Source organism: Cnephaeus nilssonii (assembly GCF_951640355.1).
Source record: "Cnephaeus nilssonii genome assembly, chromosome: 22".
NCBI lineage: Eukaryota > Metazoa > Chordata > Mammalia > Chiroptera > Vespertilionidae > Cnephaeus > Cnephaeus nilssonii.
Genome location: NC_137093.1, coordinates 27795871 through 27811422, shown reverse-complemented (window position 1 = coordinate 27811422; position 15552 = coordinate 27795871). Strand labels below are relative to the sequence as shown.

Here is a 15552-nt window from a genome sequence, read left to right as displayed (position 1 = left end):
AGTTTCCTATTGGTGGGAGGGGGGTTCTTATTGGTTTGGAGCGCTTTTTACATATTAAAGATACTCATCTTTTTCTCATCAAATGTTGCAGATATTTCCCCCAGTTTGATGTTTGCTTTTTAATTATAACTTGTGTGTTTTTTGACATACAGAAGTTCTGAATTATGTTGTCAAATCTCTTGACGTCAAATGCCTGTGATTTTGTTCATTGTGCTCCGACAGCCTTTCTAAGAGTGAAAAAATGTTCACCCACTCGTTCCCCACACGTGGATCGAGTTCCCGCAGTGCCTGGCAGGCAGGCAGGGGCTCGGCAAACACAGAAAGGCCCGCTGGCTTTGTTTCCTTCCAGCCGTGTTGGTGGCTCGTGTTTGCATTTAAATGACGTCATCTAGCTCAGAGGGTGGGCGTCTGCAGGGACCCTCCCCTCCAGGTGGCGGCGGTCCCTCCGCCTTCCGAAGCCTTCAAGGTGACTGTCTCTCTGACTGCTGAGCTGAGTCCTCGTCCTTGATGTTTGGTCGCTGTTTTGTGCAGGGCCTTTTGTTGGCCGTTCTGTTCTCTAAGAGCACGTTTCTGGTTTACAGGAACCCTGGTGGTTTTCGCATGTTTGTTTGGAATCTAGCCACTGCACTGAGTTCCTCTTATTTCTGGTGGCGGTCATTTGGTCCCCTCATTTGTTGGCAGTTCTTCTTCGGCCTTTTAGCTCTTCCTGGCCTTGAGCACGGGGATTACATCACACTGGAGTGCTGCTGGCAGGTCCTCGTCTTGGCCTTGACTTTCACGGCAACTCTGGCTGCAGTTACAGTCAGCGGTCTTCCTCCTGCCAGAGGAGAGCCCTGCCCTGGCACGTGTGGCATTTGATCCGGGGGGTCAGCGTGGGCACCCTCGCACCCCAGTGGCCGCCTGCTGGAGGGCTCCTTTTCTCTAAAGAAACACACGCCCCGTGTCCCTGGCCATTCGGGCTTTTAAATGAGGGCTGGTTTTGATCTGTGCTCAGATGTCGCGGCACATACCAAAGGCAGTTGGGATGTTTCTGCCCCCACACCTGTCTGTGTCACCTCGGCGTGTGGCAGCTGCACGTGCCGAGGCTGGCAGGAGGCGGGCAGGAGCCACTGCTGGGCCTCAGCTGTGCTGAGTCAGAGCCCATGGGGCGCCAGGCAGCAGGTGCTTCCTGTGGCTCTGACCGGCCGCAGCCAGATCGGTGACTCCACAGCCCGCTCAGTAACGAGAGAGGCTGAGACGTCTGTTCTGGAGCAAAAGGAAAGGAGGCTTGGCCAAGGCGATGGCTCCCGAAGGGGAGATTTTAAAGTCGCAGTGCAGTGTGCGTCCTGAGAGCTGCCCCGTCGGACGCTGCCGAGTGCGCACGGACGTCAGCACACCTCGCGCCTCGGCACCTCTGCGGGCCGCGGGTGGCTGGGGCTCAGAGGCTTCAAGCCCTGCTCCACCTGGCACCTGGCTGCAGGGCTGCCTGGCCAGTGCCCCCCTCCCGAGGCAGTCCCTCCTGGCAGTCCCTCTCCTGCTGAGACCCCAGAGCCATGGCCCTGGATGGGCACGTGACTGGGTGGCCTGGGGCACAGTCAGGGCTGACAGAGGTGGTGGAATCAGCCTCATTTTGGCTGCTCCCGGGCTCTAAATGGGAAACTGAGGCACCGAGGTTAAGCACCTTTCTGACAGCTTCCTGGCTGGTGGCCTGCCACGCTGTGGTTGCACACGGGTCCCAGCCCACAGGCCTGCAGACGCCCCGGGGCCACAGTGCTTCCCTTCCCCTGGCCTGCCCCTCCGTCTGCGCCCCGTCCGCCTGCCCGCCATCCTCAGGCCAGGTGGGCGGGCATGTCAGCGCCCCCCCCCCATCCCCCCCGCGCCCCTTCCTGTGTGCAGGACTCCCTGCTCCGGCGCCAGGACCACCGGCAGTGCTTCGAGTGCTCCGACGTGGCTCTGCACGAGGCGGTGCAGCAGATGGTGAACGCCGGCGAGGCTGCGGCCAAGGAGGAGTGGGTGGCCACCGTGACCCAGCTGCTGCTGGGCATCGAGCAGGCGCTCTCGGCGGACGGCAGCGGCAGCATCCTGAGGGACGCGTCCGCGGCCGCCGGCCTCACCCGGCTCACCAACAACCTGATCCAGGTAACGGCCTGCTCCTCCTGCCTGCCCCGCAGCAGGGGCTGTCCGTGTCCCCTTCCAGTCCAGCCACCACCCTGCAGGAGGCCCCTTTCCGAAGCGGAAATACAGGGTGCTCCTCCCTCACTTCACCCTTCGCACTCCTCCAGGGTGCCTGCCCCAGGGTGCACTGTCCACCAGCCGCTCTCCACCCTCTCGTTGGCTTCCGTGGCCTGTCCTCTGCCCCGCTCCTGCCCTCTCTGGGGATCGGGCACCCCACAGCCCCTCCCCTGGAAACGGTCTGGCAAGGGCTCCACCTGTCCCCGCTCCTCTGCGACACCCTGCAGCCCTCAGGCGCTTCCATTGCAGCAGCCGCGCTGACCCATGGCTCTCGTGTGGCTCGTCCCTGGCTCTCTCCCCCTGAGCTGCCAGCCCCTCTGTGCCCTGTTCGCCTCTGTCACCCTGTGTGGCACCGGGCCCAGCACCCAGTAGAAGCTGCACGTGGCAGGGGAGGCTGGTCAGAGCTGGCTCCTCGGAGTCGGGCATGGCCCTGCCGTCGGGCTCTGTGACCCTCTGTCTGACGACCTGATGGGGTGCCGCTGCGCCAGTGTTCCCCCAGCAAAACAGCCCCGAGGACTCACCCTGGGTCGGGGGAGCCGGCCCTGCTGTGACATTGCTGTCCCCCTCCCCCAGATCATTGACTGCAGCATGGCTGTGCAGGAGGAGCCCAAGGAGCCCCACGTCTCCTCGGTGCTGCCCTGGATCATTCTGCATCGCATCATCTGGCAGGAAGAGGACGCCTTCCGCTCCCTGTGCCAGCAGCAGCAGCTTCAGAGCTCAGCGGATGAAGGTGGGGAAGTGGGTCTGGGGTGGCCTTGGCCCGTGTGACCTGCCCCCGGCCTCTGCCCAGGGCCCTGCAGCCCTCCCCGGGGCTGTGAGTGGCTGGGGCGTCGTTGACAGGGTTTCTGTGGCACCTGGACAGAGGCAGAGGCTCCCTAGGGAGCGAGCTCACTGTGCAGTGGGGTCAGGGGTCAGTGGCGTGGGGAATGTCACATGTCTGCTGCAGTGGCGGTGCAGAGGACGCGACAGCGGGGCGAGTGCTTACGAAGGCGCCGCCAGTGCCCTGAGGCCTCAGACCTGCTAACCGCTTCGATGCCCACAAGAGCCCTGTGAGATGGGTAGCGTGTGCCAGCCCTGCACTTAAACCACTTCACTGACCCACCCGCCTGGGTGTGGATGGCTGGAGGCAGCGTGGTTCCAAACCCCAGCTGTCACTTCCTGGTGGTGGGCACGTCATGTGAACGCTCAGCTCTGTTCCCTGTATCCATGCTGGGAGCAGTGGCCCTGTCCCAGGGGCTGTTCTGAGAGCAAAAGCCATCACTTGCCACAGCAGATCAGTGTAGACACATGGAGGCCCCGAGTCTGGAGTCGTCATTATAAAGGAGAGGCCAGCCCGGCCGGCGTGGCTCAGTGGTGCGCATTGACCTATGAACCAGGAAGTCATGGTTTGATTCCTGGTCAGGGCACATACCGGGGTTGCAGGCTCTATCCCCAGTAGGGGGCGTGCAGGAGGCAGCTAATCAATGATTCTCTCTCATTGTTGATATTTCTCTCTCTCCCTCTCCTTTCCTCTCTGAAATCAATAAACATTTTTTTTAAATAATAAAGATTCTTTTAGATTTCTAAACTGAAAAAGTTAATCTTTATGGGACAAAAAAACGAGCCTCATTTCCGGTTTCTCCTAATCCTAATCCTCTTTAAAAATGTTAGTTACAAATCCACTAATGGGTTATGGCCCACAGCTTCAAAAATACTGAGAAGGAACTAGTAATAGTTCCAGTGGTGAACACTTAACTGAAATTTGATAGTTTTTTTTCCTTCTGTAATATTTAGGTAGACCTAAGTGTGAGAATTTTTCACTTGAGAAACGGTGTATTTAGAACTGTTATAGATTACTCATCTCTTTCAAAAGGCTTCCTGAATGCACAGATAGACTCTCCCCGTGATGCTCCCCAAATGCCTGCTCGGTGGGTGAAGTGTTTCTCCTGTACACGCTGCAGGATGTGCATGGCTTAGTAAGCCAGTCAGGTCACTGCTTGTTTTAAAAGATAAGAAAGGAAGGAAAGAAAGACAAGTCTGTGGCTACCTTGGTAAGGAAAGCACAGGAGAGGCTGTGCCTGCAGCTGCCTCCCGTGCCCCGCCGGGGCTCACTTCCTGTCCGTCTGGTCTTTCCCCAGCGATGGCCGAGACGTCCATGCTCCCATCCTCCCTCATGCTGCTCAACACCGCCCACGAGTACTTGGGCCGGAGGTCCTGGTGCTGCAATTCGGACGGGGCGCTGCTGCGGTTCTACGTAAGTGCTGTGGGGCTTGCGTGGCCCGCCGCTGCGGGGGGGGGGGGGGCTGCTGTGCTGCTTTGACTTGTGGCACAGATGTGACTACTCCAAGTTTTGAGAAAGTCTGCACGTGGCGTCCTGTGCACCTGAGGCTCGGGGGCTCTGGCCCTGGCCTTGAACTGTAGGTAGACTTAGACCCACTAGTTGTTACTGACTTTGTTACGTGTCGGGCACAGGGCCAGGCCTTTAATAGTAATTTTAGAAGTACATACTGCATTCATCACCTTCCATTGAGTCCTGCTTGCCAAGCACCACTCCCATGCCAGGTGGGAGTTGCTCAGTGAGTAGCTACTGCATTCATTCAGTCAGTAAAGACGTATTTTGTGAGCAAAATAGACTTCCTCTCCCTCGCCAGCTGTGACTGATGGCTTACTGGTGATAGCAGCATCGTCCCCGTCCCCACATGTTCCTGTTGAGGCAGAGGCCAAGCAGCACTTAGACAGGTACAGAGCACAGGAGGGGCCCTTAGCCGGTCGGGAATGTCTGTTAGTAAACGTTGTAGTGGAACGTAGCCACACCCATCATTTGCATATTAATGTTAACCAGGGCGGGGTTTGCATGCAGTAGCAGGTTGGTTAGCTCTGGTAGAGTCCAGATGGTCTGGGAAGCCTGAAATACTTACTATCGGGCCTTTTAGGAAAGGTTGGCCATCCTCTGCTTTATAGCCGTTAGTGAGCACATCCTCCTCCCAGCTCCCCCCCATCCTGATCCTCCTGCACTGCCCTTGCTTTCCTCGTGGCTCTGATGAACCGTGGAGTTTACTTAGGATGTGTATTGTGTGTCTCTTCCCCATTGAAATGCACCTTCCGTGAAGGTAGGGGTTTTGTTTGGTTCACTACTGGATCCCAGTACCTAGCACCGCTCCTAGCCCACAGTAGGTGCTTAATGAATACGAGTGAAGGAGACAAAGCACATGCACAGAGCTCGTGTCTGAGTAAAGCACTTGTAGGAGGACCTGGACTTGGCCAGGAGACCCGCCTGGCTGGCTCGGGACCCCAGAGCTGGTTAGCGTCTGAGGCGGGTCCAGCTGTAGAGGCCGGAGTGTCTGCCCCCCTGTGAGCTTCAAGAGCCTCCAGGTGCTCACCCTGCGTCAGCTCCAGTTTGGGGAAATTGTGCTTGGCCGAGTCTCCGATGCCCAGGCGTCAGTGCCTCCTCCTGCTCCTGCTCCTGCTCCGCCATATGAGAGTGTGGGCACTGCCACAGGCGCCTCCCAGGCGGCCCCTCCTGCTGGCTTAGGGGCCAGGCGACTGGCGGCCAGTGGGCGTGGCACTGAGAGGCAGGAGCCCGCAGAGGGTGAGGGGGCGGGTTCTCCTGGTTCTTCTCAGTCTGTGTCTGTTTTTGGTGGAACATGAATTTTAGCTGCCAGGATCTAAAAAAAAAATTTGATTTGATTTTTGCTCTTTATTTATCTTCTCTTTTTCGGATTTACTAAGTTTTTTCTAACTTATTGAGTTGAGTGATTATTTTAGTGTCCACACTTGTAACTCATGCATTAAAGGTTATAATTTTTTCCCAAGTACATTTTTAGCCACATACCATAGTTTTGACATTTGGTGTTTGCGATCTTTATGTAATTGACTTCTAATTTAATTGAGTTATGTTCAGAGGATGTCGTCTGTATCCTATCTAGTCTGTGGTATTTGTTGAGATTTGCTTCTTGTCTAGTTTTGGTCAAAATCTCATGGATGTTTGAAAAGAATGTATACTTGCTAGCAGTTGGGCATAACAACAGTGATGAGTTTGTTTACCTAACTGCCCTCCATTGGAGTCTGAGCTTCTCTTTTTAATGTGTTTTTATTGATTTCAGAGCGGAAGGGAGAGGGAGATACAACATCAATGATGAGAGAGAGTCATTGATCGGCTGCCTCCTGCACGCCCCACACTGGGGATCAAACCCCCAACCGGGCATATGTCCTGACTGGGAATTGAACCATGACCCCTGGTTCATAGGTCAACCGACGCTCAACCACTGAGCCACGCCGGTCGGGCGGAATCGGAGCTTCTTAAAAGCAGGGACGATGCGGCACTGTGCCCAGCATAGGAAGGGCTCAGTAAATATTGGAGGAGAAATGAACGGCTGAACAAATCAGAATTTCTCAGAGGGCGTATACCGTCTCCTAGCCGCTGACAGAAGCTGACTGGGCGTGCTGAGCGGAAGGCCACTGTGAGAGCGGGCCCAGAGCGGCTCCCGGAGGGTGACAGGCCCTTTCCAGAAAGGGCCCAAGTAGACAAGGCCTCCCCCGCAGGTTAACAGGCTCCCCGGGCCTCTCCTCAGGCGTCTCTCCCGCCCGCCCGCCCGCCCGCTGTAGGTCCGTGTTCTCCAGAAGGAACTGGCGGAACCCACCTCTGAGGACACGCACCCCTACAAGGAGGAGCTGGAGACGGCCGTGGAGCAGTGCTTCTACTGCCTGTACAGCTTCCCCAGCAAGAAGAGCAAGGCCCGCTACCTGGAGGAGCACTCGGCCCCGCAGGTGAGGCCCGCAGGCCCGCTGTGCCCCCCCCCCCCGCCTCCCCCCCCTCCCCCGGGAGAGGGCTCGGCACCCGACATGCAGCCTCCAAGGCCCAGGCTGGATGCCTCAGGAGGATGAAGGTGCTCCGATGGGCCCGACCTTGCAGGACGCGCTTCACAAGTGCTGCCTAATCACTCAAGAGTGCAACATGGCGACTTTAATAGATTCGCTTCCTTTTTACAAAAATACATCTTTATTCCAGAGAGGAAGGGAGAGGGAGAGAGAGAGAAACATCAGTGATGAGAGAGAACCATGGATCGGCTGCCTCCTGCACGCCCCACTCTGGGAATCGAGCCCGCAGCCCGGGCCTGTGCCCTGACGGGGAATCGAACCCTGACCTCCTGGCTCCTAGGCCCACGCTCAATCTCTGAGCCCCGCCGGTCGGGCAGGAGATTTTCTTTAACAGTTTGGATAATATGAATAATTTCTTAGAGGTTGCTCATCTTTCATGTTTTGGTTTTCAGAGCACTTTGGGCGTATCATGCTCAGCGGTGCTGTCCGTTATGCTCTGATCTTAAAGCGTGTCACCCCGAGTGTCAACTCCTTTGGGCAGGGTCCCTGCTTTGGCCGCTGCACAGGGTGTGGGCCCCCCACCCCTCCCGGCCCAGAGCAAGCACTTGGTCAGTATTGACAACCAAGTGATGGACGGGGCGATGGAGGTGCGGAGAGGGTCAGGGCCCACATGGACTCACAAACCCTGAGTTTCCAACATGCTCTATAAAGAGCAGGCTTACGCCGGTCACTGCTCTGCTCTCCCGGCACGGGGGTCTGGGAAGGACAGTGGCCACTTAGAGGAACTCGGTGCTTCCCTGACCGACCGCACTGCGATCGGCTCTCTGTCTGTTTTCAAGGTGGACCTGATCTGGGAAGATGCCCTCTTTATGTTTGAGTACTTTAAGCCCAAGACCCTTCCTGAGTTTGACAGCTACAAGACCAGCACCGTGTCTGCGGACTTGGCTAACCTGCTGAAGAGAATCGCCACCATCGTGCCCCGCACGGAGAGGCCGGCCCTGAGCCTGGACAGGGTCTCTGCGTACATTGAGGGCACCTCGGCCGAGGTAGGAGCCATGTCCCGTCACCTTCTCCCTCAGCCATGCTGACGTGAGCGGTCCTGGGTGTGAAGCATCACTGGCCACCGTGGCGTCCCTGGCTCCGCCTCCCCTGACCCTTGCCCGCTCCCCTGCCAGGTCCCTTGCCTCCCAGAAGGGGCTGACCCCTCCCCTGCGGTGGTGAATGAGCTCTACTACCTGCTGGCCGACTACCACTTTAAAAACAAAGAGCAGTCCAAGGCGATCAGATTCTACATGCACGACATCTGCATCTGCCCTGACAGGTGAGTGCCCGGCGGCTGCGGCCAGGGACCTGGGGGTGGGCCAGGCTGGTGGGCGGCCGGGGTGCCTCAGCTCAGGAGGCTCTCCCTGCCCGGGGGGGAGGAGTGACGAGGTGGCTTAGACGCCACAGTTACTGGGAAAGGCTCTCCATACAAAGAGAAGCAAGGGACAGAGCCCCTCGAGAAGCCCTCTGGGGTGGGCACTGGGTCAGAGGAGGGCTGAGGTGCCCACCGCGTCTGCCTGCAGGGAGGGCTGTGCGGCCTGGCCCCGTCCCGTGCGCTGCGTGCTGCCCGCTCTCCTAGCTTCCGCCTGGGGCTGCTGGGTGCACTCTGCTTCTCCCCCTGCCTGTCTGTGGGGCGGTGGTGTGCTCATTTGGGGGGACGGGGGGGGCAGTCAGAGAGACACTAAAGCCGGAGTGCTCGTTCCTCGCTCCGCCGCAGTGCATTGCTGGCAGCAGTGATAGTCACGTCTTCCCTGGCGGCTGCCTGTAAGGGCTGGACTGAAGGACGCCCAGGGCGAGCCACCAGGCCCCTCCTGGTCCTGGGCAGGTCCTCCCAGGACCCCCGCCGCTCCGCACGGCTCTTGGGGGGCCGGGCTGAGGAGTTGACACCCTCGGCACAGCCGGGGCACAGGCTGGAGGCGGCCCAGTGGCGCCGTCGTGACCTTCACGCTGCTGAGGGCTGTCCTGTGCGAGGTGCCGCCAGCTCTCCCTCGCCGTGGGAAGGCGGTGTGACCCCTCACTGTTCAGACAGGGCGGCAGCATGCAGGGGAGGCGCCTCCTCTCTGTGGCGCACGGTGAGCGCTCAGCCAGCCTGCGTGTCCCTCTGCTCGACCGCAACGGCCACAGCGACCGGGAGGAGACAGCCGAGGCTGAGCAGAGGGGGCAGAGCCTTCCCGGTCACACGGGATAAAAGTCCTGACAACGGGCTTCTGCGCTAAGATCCAGCCCCTCTCCCCGCGGCTGGGGATCCTGACGGGGAAAAGGAGGCTCCCCTGGTTCGGGGCGACCACCGGCCTGGCCCTGGCTGCTCCCGGAGGCTGCCTGCAGATGCTGCTCTGGCCCCTCAGACGCAGGCAGCTATGGAGGGGGCCTCGTTTTGGCCTTGACCCCAGGTTGACCTCCTAGGTTTGGCAGCCATGAGAAAATATGCCCGCTCAGTCAAGCAAATCACACTTCACGAGCTTAGCAGGGACCGCAGGACCAGCAGGCCAATCACTGCAGTTTAAGAAAAAGCCGCCAGCAGTGGGCTCGTCTGCACTCACCCCTGTACTATCGCTGCTGCCAGCAATGCACTGCGTCACATCCGGGGACTGTCACATAGTCCAGGAAGCCAGTTTGCCAGTTTTAAAGTCAGTGCCTCTCTGTACAGCACTCAGAACATTCCAGACTCGCCCGGCCGTGTGGCTCAGTGGTTGAGTGTTGACCGTTGACCTATGAACCAGGAGGTCACGGTTCAATCTCCGGTCAGGGCACATGCCTGGGTTGCGGGCTCGATCCCCAGTGTGGGGTGTGCAGGAGGCAGCCGATCCATGATTCTCTCTCATCACTGATGTTTCTATCTCTCTCTCCCTTCCTCTGAAATCGATAAAAATAGATTAAAAGACAAACAAACAACAACAAAAGACAACGGAGTGTTGACTGGTACCTTTGTCATGACCACAGGTTTGACTCCTGGGCCGGCATGGCCCTGGCCCGGGCCAGTCGCATTCAGGACAAGCTGAATTCCAATGAGCTGAAGAGCGACTGGCCCATCTGGAAGCACGCCACGCCTGTCCTGAACTGCTTCCGGCGGGCCCTGGAGATCGACAGCTCCAACCTGTCCCTGTGGATCGAGTATGGCACCATGTCCTACGCCCTGCACGCCTTCGCCTCGCGCCAGCTGAAACAGTGGCGGGGCGATCTGCCCTCCGAGCTCGTGCAGCAGGTGAGGGGCCTGGCGGCGCTGCTCCGGACGCACAGGCTCCCAGTCAGTGGAGCAGGGGTGGGGCTGGGGGATCTGCCCTCTTCTAAGCACCCCAAGTCCCGGGAAGCGTGGGGAGCGAGGGTGGGCATTCCTGTTGGACCCCAGGGCTGGACCTGCTCTGGGGCCGTGGAGCTGGGAGCTGGTGCGTGTCTTCCCAGCTCGGCCGGCCCGCCCTGGTGAGCGGGACAGGTCCTCGCTGCCTGCCCTGGGGACTCCTCTCAGGACATCAGCTCTGGTGTCCTGGTCTCCTCAGGCCCCTGCAGTGATGCCCGCAGCCACGCAGCCCCCGCCCCTGCTGGCGCCCCCTCCAGGCGCAGGGCCTCGCTACAGCCACAGGTGGTAGCTGGGACCGTTAGAAGGTGTCATGGTACTTCATAAACGCACAGACTGTTGAACACCACACCGATGCCGCGGGGGAAGGGGAAGAAAGAACATGACGTGGCAGGAGGGGCCTGGGTGTCCGTCCAGCGCTGTTGCCTGACGTGACGTGGGGTTCTGAGGAGTCCAGGCCTCGGCAGTGTCCCAGCTGGGGTGTGGTGCTCGCTCCTGTGTCGGCCTCGGGCTTGGTGAGAGGATTGCCCTGTGCAAACAAGGCAGCGGCTCCCTCGGGACAGGCCTGAGCTGGTCGTGCCGGTTCTGTGCGCCTAAGGCCGGTCTGGCCTCGTGGTCTCGTTGCAGATGGAGGGCCGGCGGGACAGCATGCTGGAGACCGCCAGGCACTGCTTCCTGTCGGCGGCGCGCTGCGAGGGCGACGGGGATGAGGAGGAGTGGCTCATCCACTACATGCTGGGCAAGGTGGCCGAGAAGCAGCAGCAGCCGCCCACCGTCTACCTGCTGCACTACCGGCAGGCCGGCCACTACCTGCACGAGGAGGCCGCCCGCTACCCCAAGAAGATCCACTACCACAACCCGCCTGAGCTGGCCATGGAGGCCCTGGAGGTGACGCTGTGCCAGCCCTGGGCGGGGAAGCAGGGCCAGGGCGGGCCGGTGTCTTCCTGGGCATGGGGCCTGCGGTCCCAGTGACTCCCTGCTGCCCGGCGGAATCCTCGGTGTTTAGCAGCCTTTCCACTCTCTCTAAGGGGTGCGCCCATCCTTGCCGGGAGAGGGAGCTGTCTGTTCTCGTCTCCTCATTAGCACACGCAGGTTCCGAGGGCCTGGCCGATGGCGCTAGTGCAGGCATCCAGCCTGCGCTGGCCGGTGTCAGGGAGCGGGCACCTGTGCTCCAGGTCAGAGGAGACAGCCTGCCTCGGCAGGACTGAGCGGGGCAGCGGCCGGTTCTCTCAACCTCAGGTTTGGGGTCTCCCACTGCCCCCAAGAGCAGAGAGCACGTGTTTCCTGCTCGGCGTTGCTATGTTTCCTGGGCCATTTCACATGATGCTCCACAGTCCTGTGCGGTGGGTGGGTGGCCGTGACCAGCACATTCTGTAGGGAGGAGGCTAGGACACGGGTGTGGATCCACATTGCTTGGCCTGACCCAGGACTCTCCACTTTCCAAGGCCCAGAGACTGGATCGCCCCCCTCCATCTCCCCCGCCCCGCAGCGTGCACGGGCCCAGCTTCTGGGAGTTTGGGGCAGAGCCACTTGCTTATGCCTTTTCGCGTCTTTTCCGATTATAAAGTAACAACCCACGCCCTGGCCGGTGCGGCTCAGTTGGGTGGGCACAGAAGGTTGCAGGTTTGATTTCCAGTCAGGGCACATGCCCAGTTTTCGGGTTCAATTATGGCTGGTTCTCTTTCTCTGTACCCCCCACCCCACCCAAATCAATGAAAAACATCCCCCTGGGTGAGGATTTTAAAAGATAAAATTAACACATGTTCTTGGTTCAAGAATATGTATAAGAATCAAACAACTGAGAAGTGTTCAAAGCGAACAGTTGAAGTCCCCCGTGATTCTAGTCCCCCACCCGTCATACCTGTGTCCAGTGTGGGCATGCCTGCCTCTCTGGATGTTCTTTTGACATGGAGACATCATATTTAGCACCTTGCCTTTCTCGCTGGACGCGATGTAGTAGAAGGCGTGTGGGCTCCCTTCCCTGTCCTGTGCCCTCTAGTCCGGCTGGGCATCCATGTATTTGCCTGGCCCTTTCTTCCTGGCTTTGGCCTCTCTCCCACTTATTCCGTGACAGGGTCAGTCAGGGCATAGCTGTGGACACGCATCAGGGAGCACACACTGAGCTCAGTTGTCCCTTGAACGGTGAGAGCTTCGGGCGCCGGCTACCTCCATGCCCCATCACATGCACCTCCAGCTGGCCCTGCACACGCTCAGGTTCCCAACCGCCAGCTGACCTTGCAGCAACGTGGGTTTGAGCTGCACAGTCAACCGAGGAAGATCCACGTATGCGTCTGTCTGCCCAATCAAAGCGCGGATGGTTCAAGGGTCAGCTTATTTCCCAGGGTCATTAACATTCGATCCACAATGTCTCCTTGCCCTAAAAGGTTGTACTGATCTCTGAACTTTCATGTTTTTCATCAGCTTAGCTGGTATCCTCTTTTAATATTCGATAATCTTGTGAGCAAGCAAAACGTCTCATTTAAAAATTGGCCTTTTTACAATGCTTCCTGCTGAGTGGCTTCGAGCCGCTGGGCCCCGCTTCCTGAGTGGCTGACTGGCCCGTGGAGCGACCTGAGCCCCTGGGGGGCTGCTCACACCTGAGTGTATCCCCTAGGTGTACTTCCGGCTCCACGCCTCCATCCTGAAGCTCCTGGGGAAGCCCGAGTTGGGGGTTGGTGCCGAGGTCCTGGTCAACTTCATGAAGGAGGCTGCAGAAGGGCCCTTCGCCAGGGGCGAGGAGAAGAACACGCCCAAAGCTTCAGAAAAGTGAGTGGCACCTCCTCCAGCCGCTCGTCCCTGTGCCCGGGAGGGTTCCTTCATGGCAGGGGGCGCCTAGCGGGGCTGCTGCGGAGGCCAGAGTTCTTGGAGCTTCTGGACCTCGCCTGGAGCTCCTGAGGCTGGGCTGAGGCATTTCTGTTGAACTTGAGAAGGAGAGGCTGTGTCACCTGGCCCTGTGGCCATGCCTGGTGCCCCCCACCCCCTTCCCGCCGGGGCGCAGCTCCGCCCTGTGCAGAACACGGGGAGCAGTTCTCAGGCTGCTGCCTCTCGGTCCTGGGGCCTCTCCCAGGGCCTCTCCCACCCGTTGTTCCAAGAAGCAGGAGGGGTGTAAGAGGCATGGGCTCTGCCGGGTCAGAGGGCTCGAGGATGCTGCGGCCCTGGTGTAGCCCCCGTATTGGGCCTGGCACAGTACCCCCGGCCTCCCCTTGACTGAGTTGTATCTCTGGGTGTCCAGATCCTGGAGCTTTGGCTCAGCTCGCCCTGCTTCTGGGCCTCTGCCTGGCCGGGCACTGGGCAGGGCTCAGCTGAGGCTAACGGGGGGATGGGCACACACGTGGCAGGTCACACCGGGGGACGCAGGATGCCCCAAAGTTAGAGAGACATATTTTTTAGTCACAAAGGGCTCCAATTTAGTGACGTTATCTTTTGTTTCTCATACTTATTTTTCAAAAGGTTTAAAAGTTGTACAAATGACACATGAATATATTCTAGTTATAGAAAACTCTGGCCGTTGATAAACATACAAACCCCTCTCCTCCCCGGAGTTAGTCGCTGTTCACTGTTCAGTTTCTCAGGTCGTTTCTGTGCATGTGCACACGTACACGCACACGTACACGTACAGTCACAGGGCTTCTCTAATGAAAACCAACACTGAAGGTGTGTTTCTAGAGTCTTCTTTTCCCTGACAATGGGCCTGGGACCCATCCACAGATAGTGCCCCGCCTCCTCATTCTTCCTAGTGAAGTCACATGACAGCTTCCTAGTGGCTGCCGGGGGCCGGGGGCTGTCCTGGCCGCGGCAGGGATGCCCTTGTTTCTGCGGCCATGGGGACGGGACAGGTGTCTCTAGCTCTGCTCCACGGGGTTGCAGCGATGTCCCGGGCACGAGAGCAGGCGTTCCTCTCGCTGCCCTGGTCGGGGGTTAGTCTCTCGGCCTCGGCATCGCACAGATTCCTGACTTGGTGTGGGGGGCGCTGGGGTGGGCTTCATCCGGTCCCCCCAGTCTCCGGGGCCTGAGACCTGACCGCCTGCAGAGCCCGGCCATGTTGGGGGCTGGGCCTGAGTGGTGCCACGTGGGCCACTCGGTCGGGGCCTGGAACACCAGCCAGCGGGGTGTGGGGGAGTGCCTGGGGGCTAGGCCCCGGGAAGGGTGGCTTGGGGACTCGACAGCTGGGAGGGGCCTTGTCCAGCCTTGCACACCCCCTTCAGTGCCATGTGGAGCTGCTGACCTGCACCCCTCTGCCCCACAGGGAGAAGGCCTGCCTGGTGGACGAGGACTCCCACTCTTCAGCTGGGACACTGCCGGGCCCCGGAGCCTCCCTTCCCTCCTCCTCTGGCCCAGGTCTGACATCCCCACCTTACACAGCCACTCCGATTGACCACGATTACGTCAAATGTAAAAAACCCCATCAGCAGGCGACGCCGGACGGTACAGTCCCTGTTCTCCCTACTGCCAGCCCAGGGCGGCACGCCAGTCGGGGGCGGGAGCTTTGGGCGATGAGTCGCTTTGTTTCGGTGAGGGGGGTGCTGGGTCTGGGGTGACACGGGCAATGTTGTGGCTGTTCATTAACCTCATGGACTCACGGTGATTCTGTGCTTCCGAGACGTGCCCAGGGTCGCCACCTGCCAGCTCGCCCACGGGGAGCCGGGGAGGGTGAGGCAGGCTAGAGCTCCGTGCCTGCCTCTCGGAGCCTGCATTCTCCCCCTGCAAATTGGGGGCCTGGACGGGCAGTTGGAAGACGGGGGGCTTGCTGTCGGTCTGCGGGCTGCCTAGCGTGGCTCCCGTGCAGTCGGCTGCACTATTATGGCATGCCCTTCTGGCGGTCATGGGCAGGCACCCCTGGGAATCTAGGCAGGTTGGGGGGTGTCAGCTGGGACTGCACAAGGCCATCCCTGTGGGATGGGGCAGGTGGCGACTGTCCAACCACATTCCTTACTAACATTGGAGGCTCGCATGCGCCCTCGCAGCTCGACTTCATGCTCTCACATGTCTAGGAAAAGCTGGGGACGGGGCATTGGCCGGAGTGAGCCGGACTGGCGGACTTAGAGGGCCTTTATGCAGAGCCCGTGGAGGTGGTGACAGTGCTGATGGCACCAGCTTCTCAGGCGGCGCCCTCTCCTGGGGGCTGTGGGATGGGCCTCGCTCTGCCTTCCCCAGGGCATCGAGGGGTGCGCGGGTGGAGAGCAGGGTTAGAGAAGAGGGGGACCAGGGGA

At 59.5% G+C, this 15552-nt stretch overlaps 1 protein-coding gene across 1 annotated transcript in view; it reads left to right on the top strand.

Moving 5' to 3' along the window:
- CABIN1 (calcineurin binding protein 1) overlaps window positions 1–15552 on the top strand; it is a 77900-nt gene that overhangs the window by 20699 nt on the left and 41649 nt on the right. The window contains exons 17-26 of the mRNA XM_079762627.1: window positions 1876–2118; window positions 2785–2941; window positions 4329–4444; window positions 6796–6957; window positions 7848–8054; window positions 8184–8329; window positions 9991–10252; window positions 10970–11230; window positions 12957–13108; window positions 14589–14767. Of these exons, the coding sequence (XP_079618753.1) occupies window positions 1876–2118; window positions 2785–2941; window positions 4329–4444; window positions 6796–6957; window positions 7848–8054; window positions 8184–8329; window positions 9991–10252; window positions 10970–11230; window positions 12957–13108; window positions 14589–14767 (1885 nt within the window). The remainder of the gene's footprint in view (window positions 1–1875; window positions 2119–2784; window positions 2942–4328; window positions 4445–6795; window positions 6958–7847; window positions 8055–8183; window positions 8330–9990; window positions 10253–10969; window positions 11231–12956; window positions 13109–14588; window positions 14768–15552) is intronic.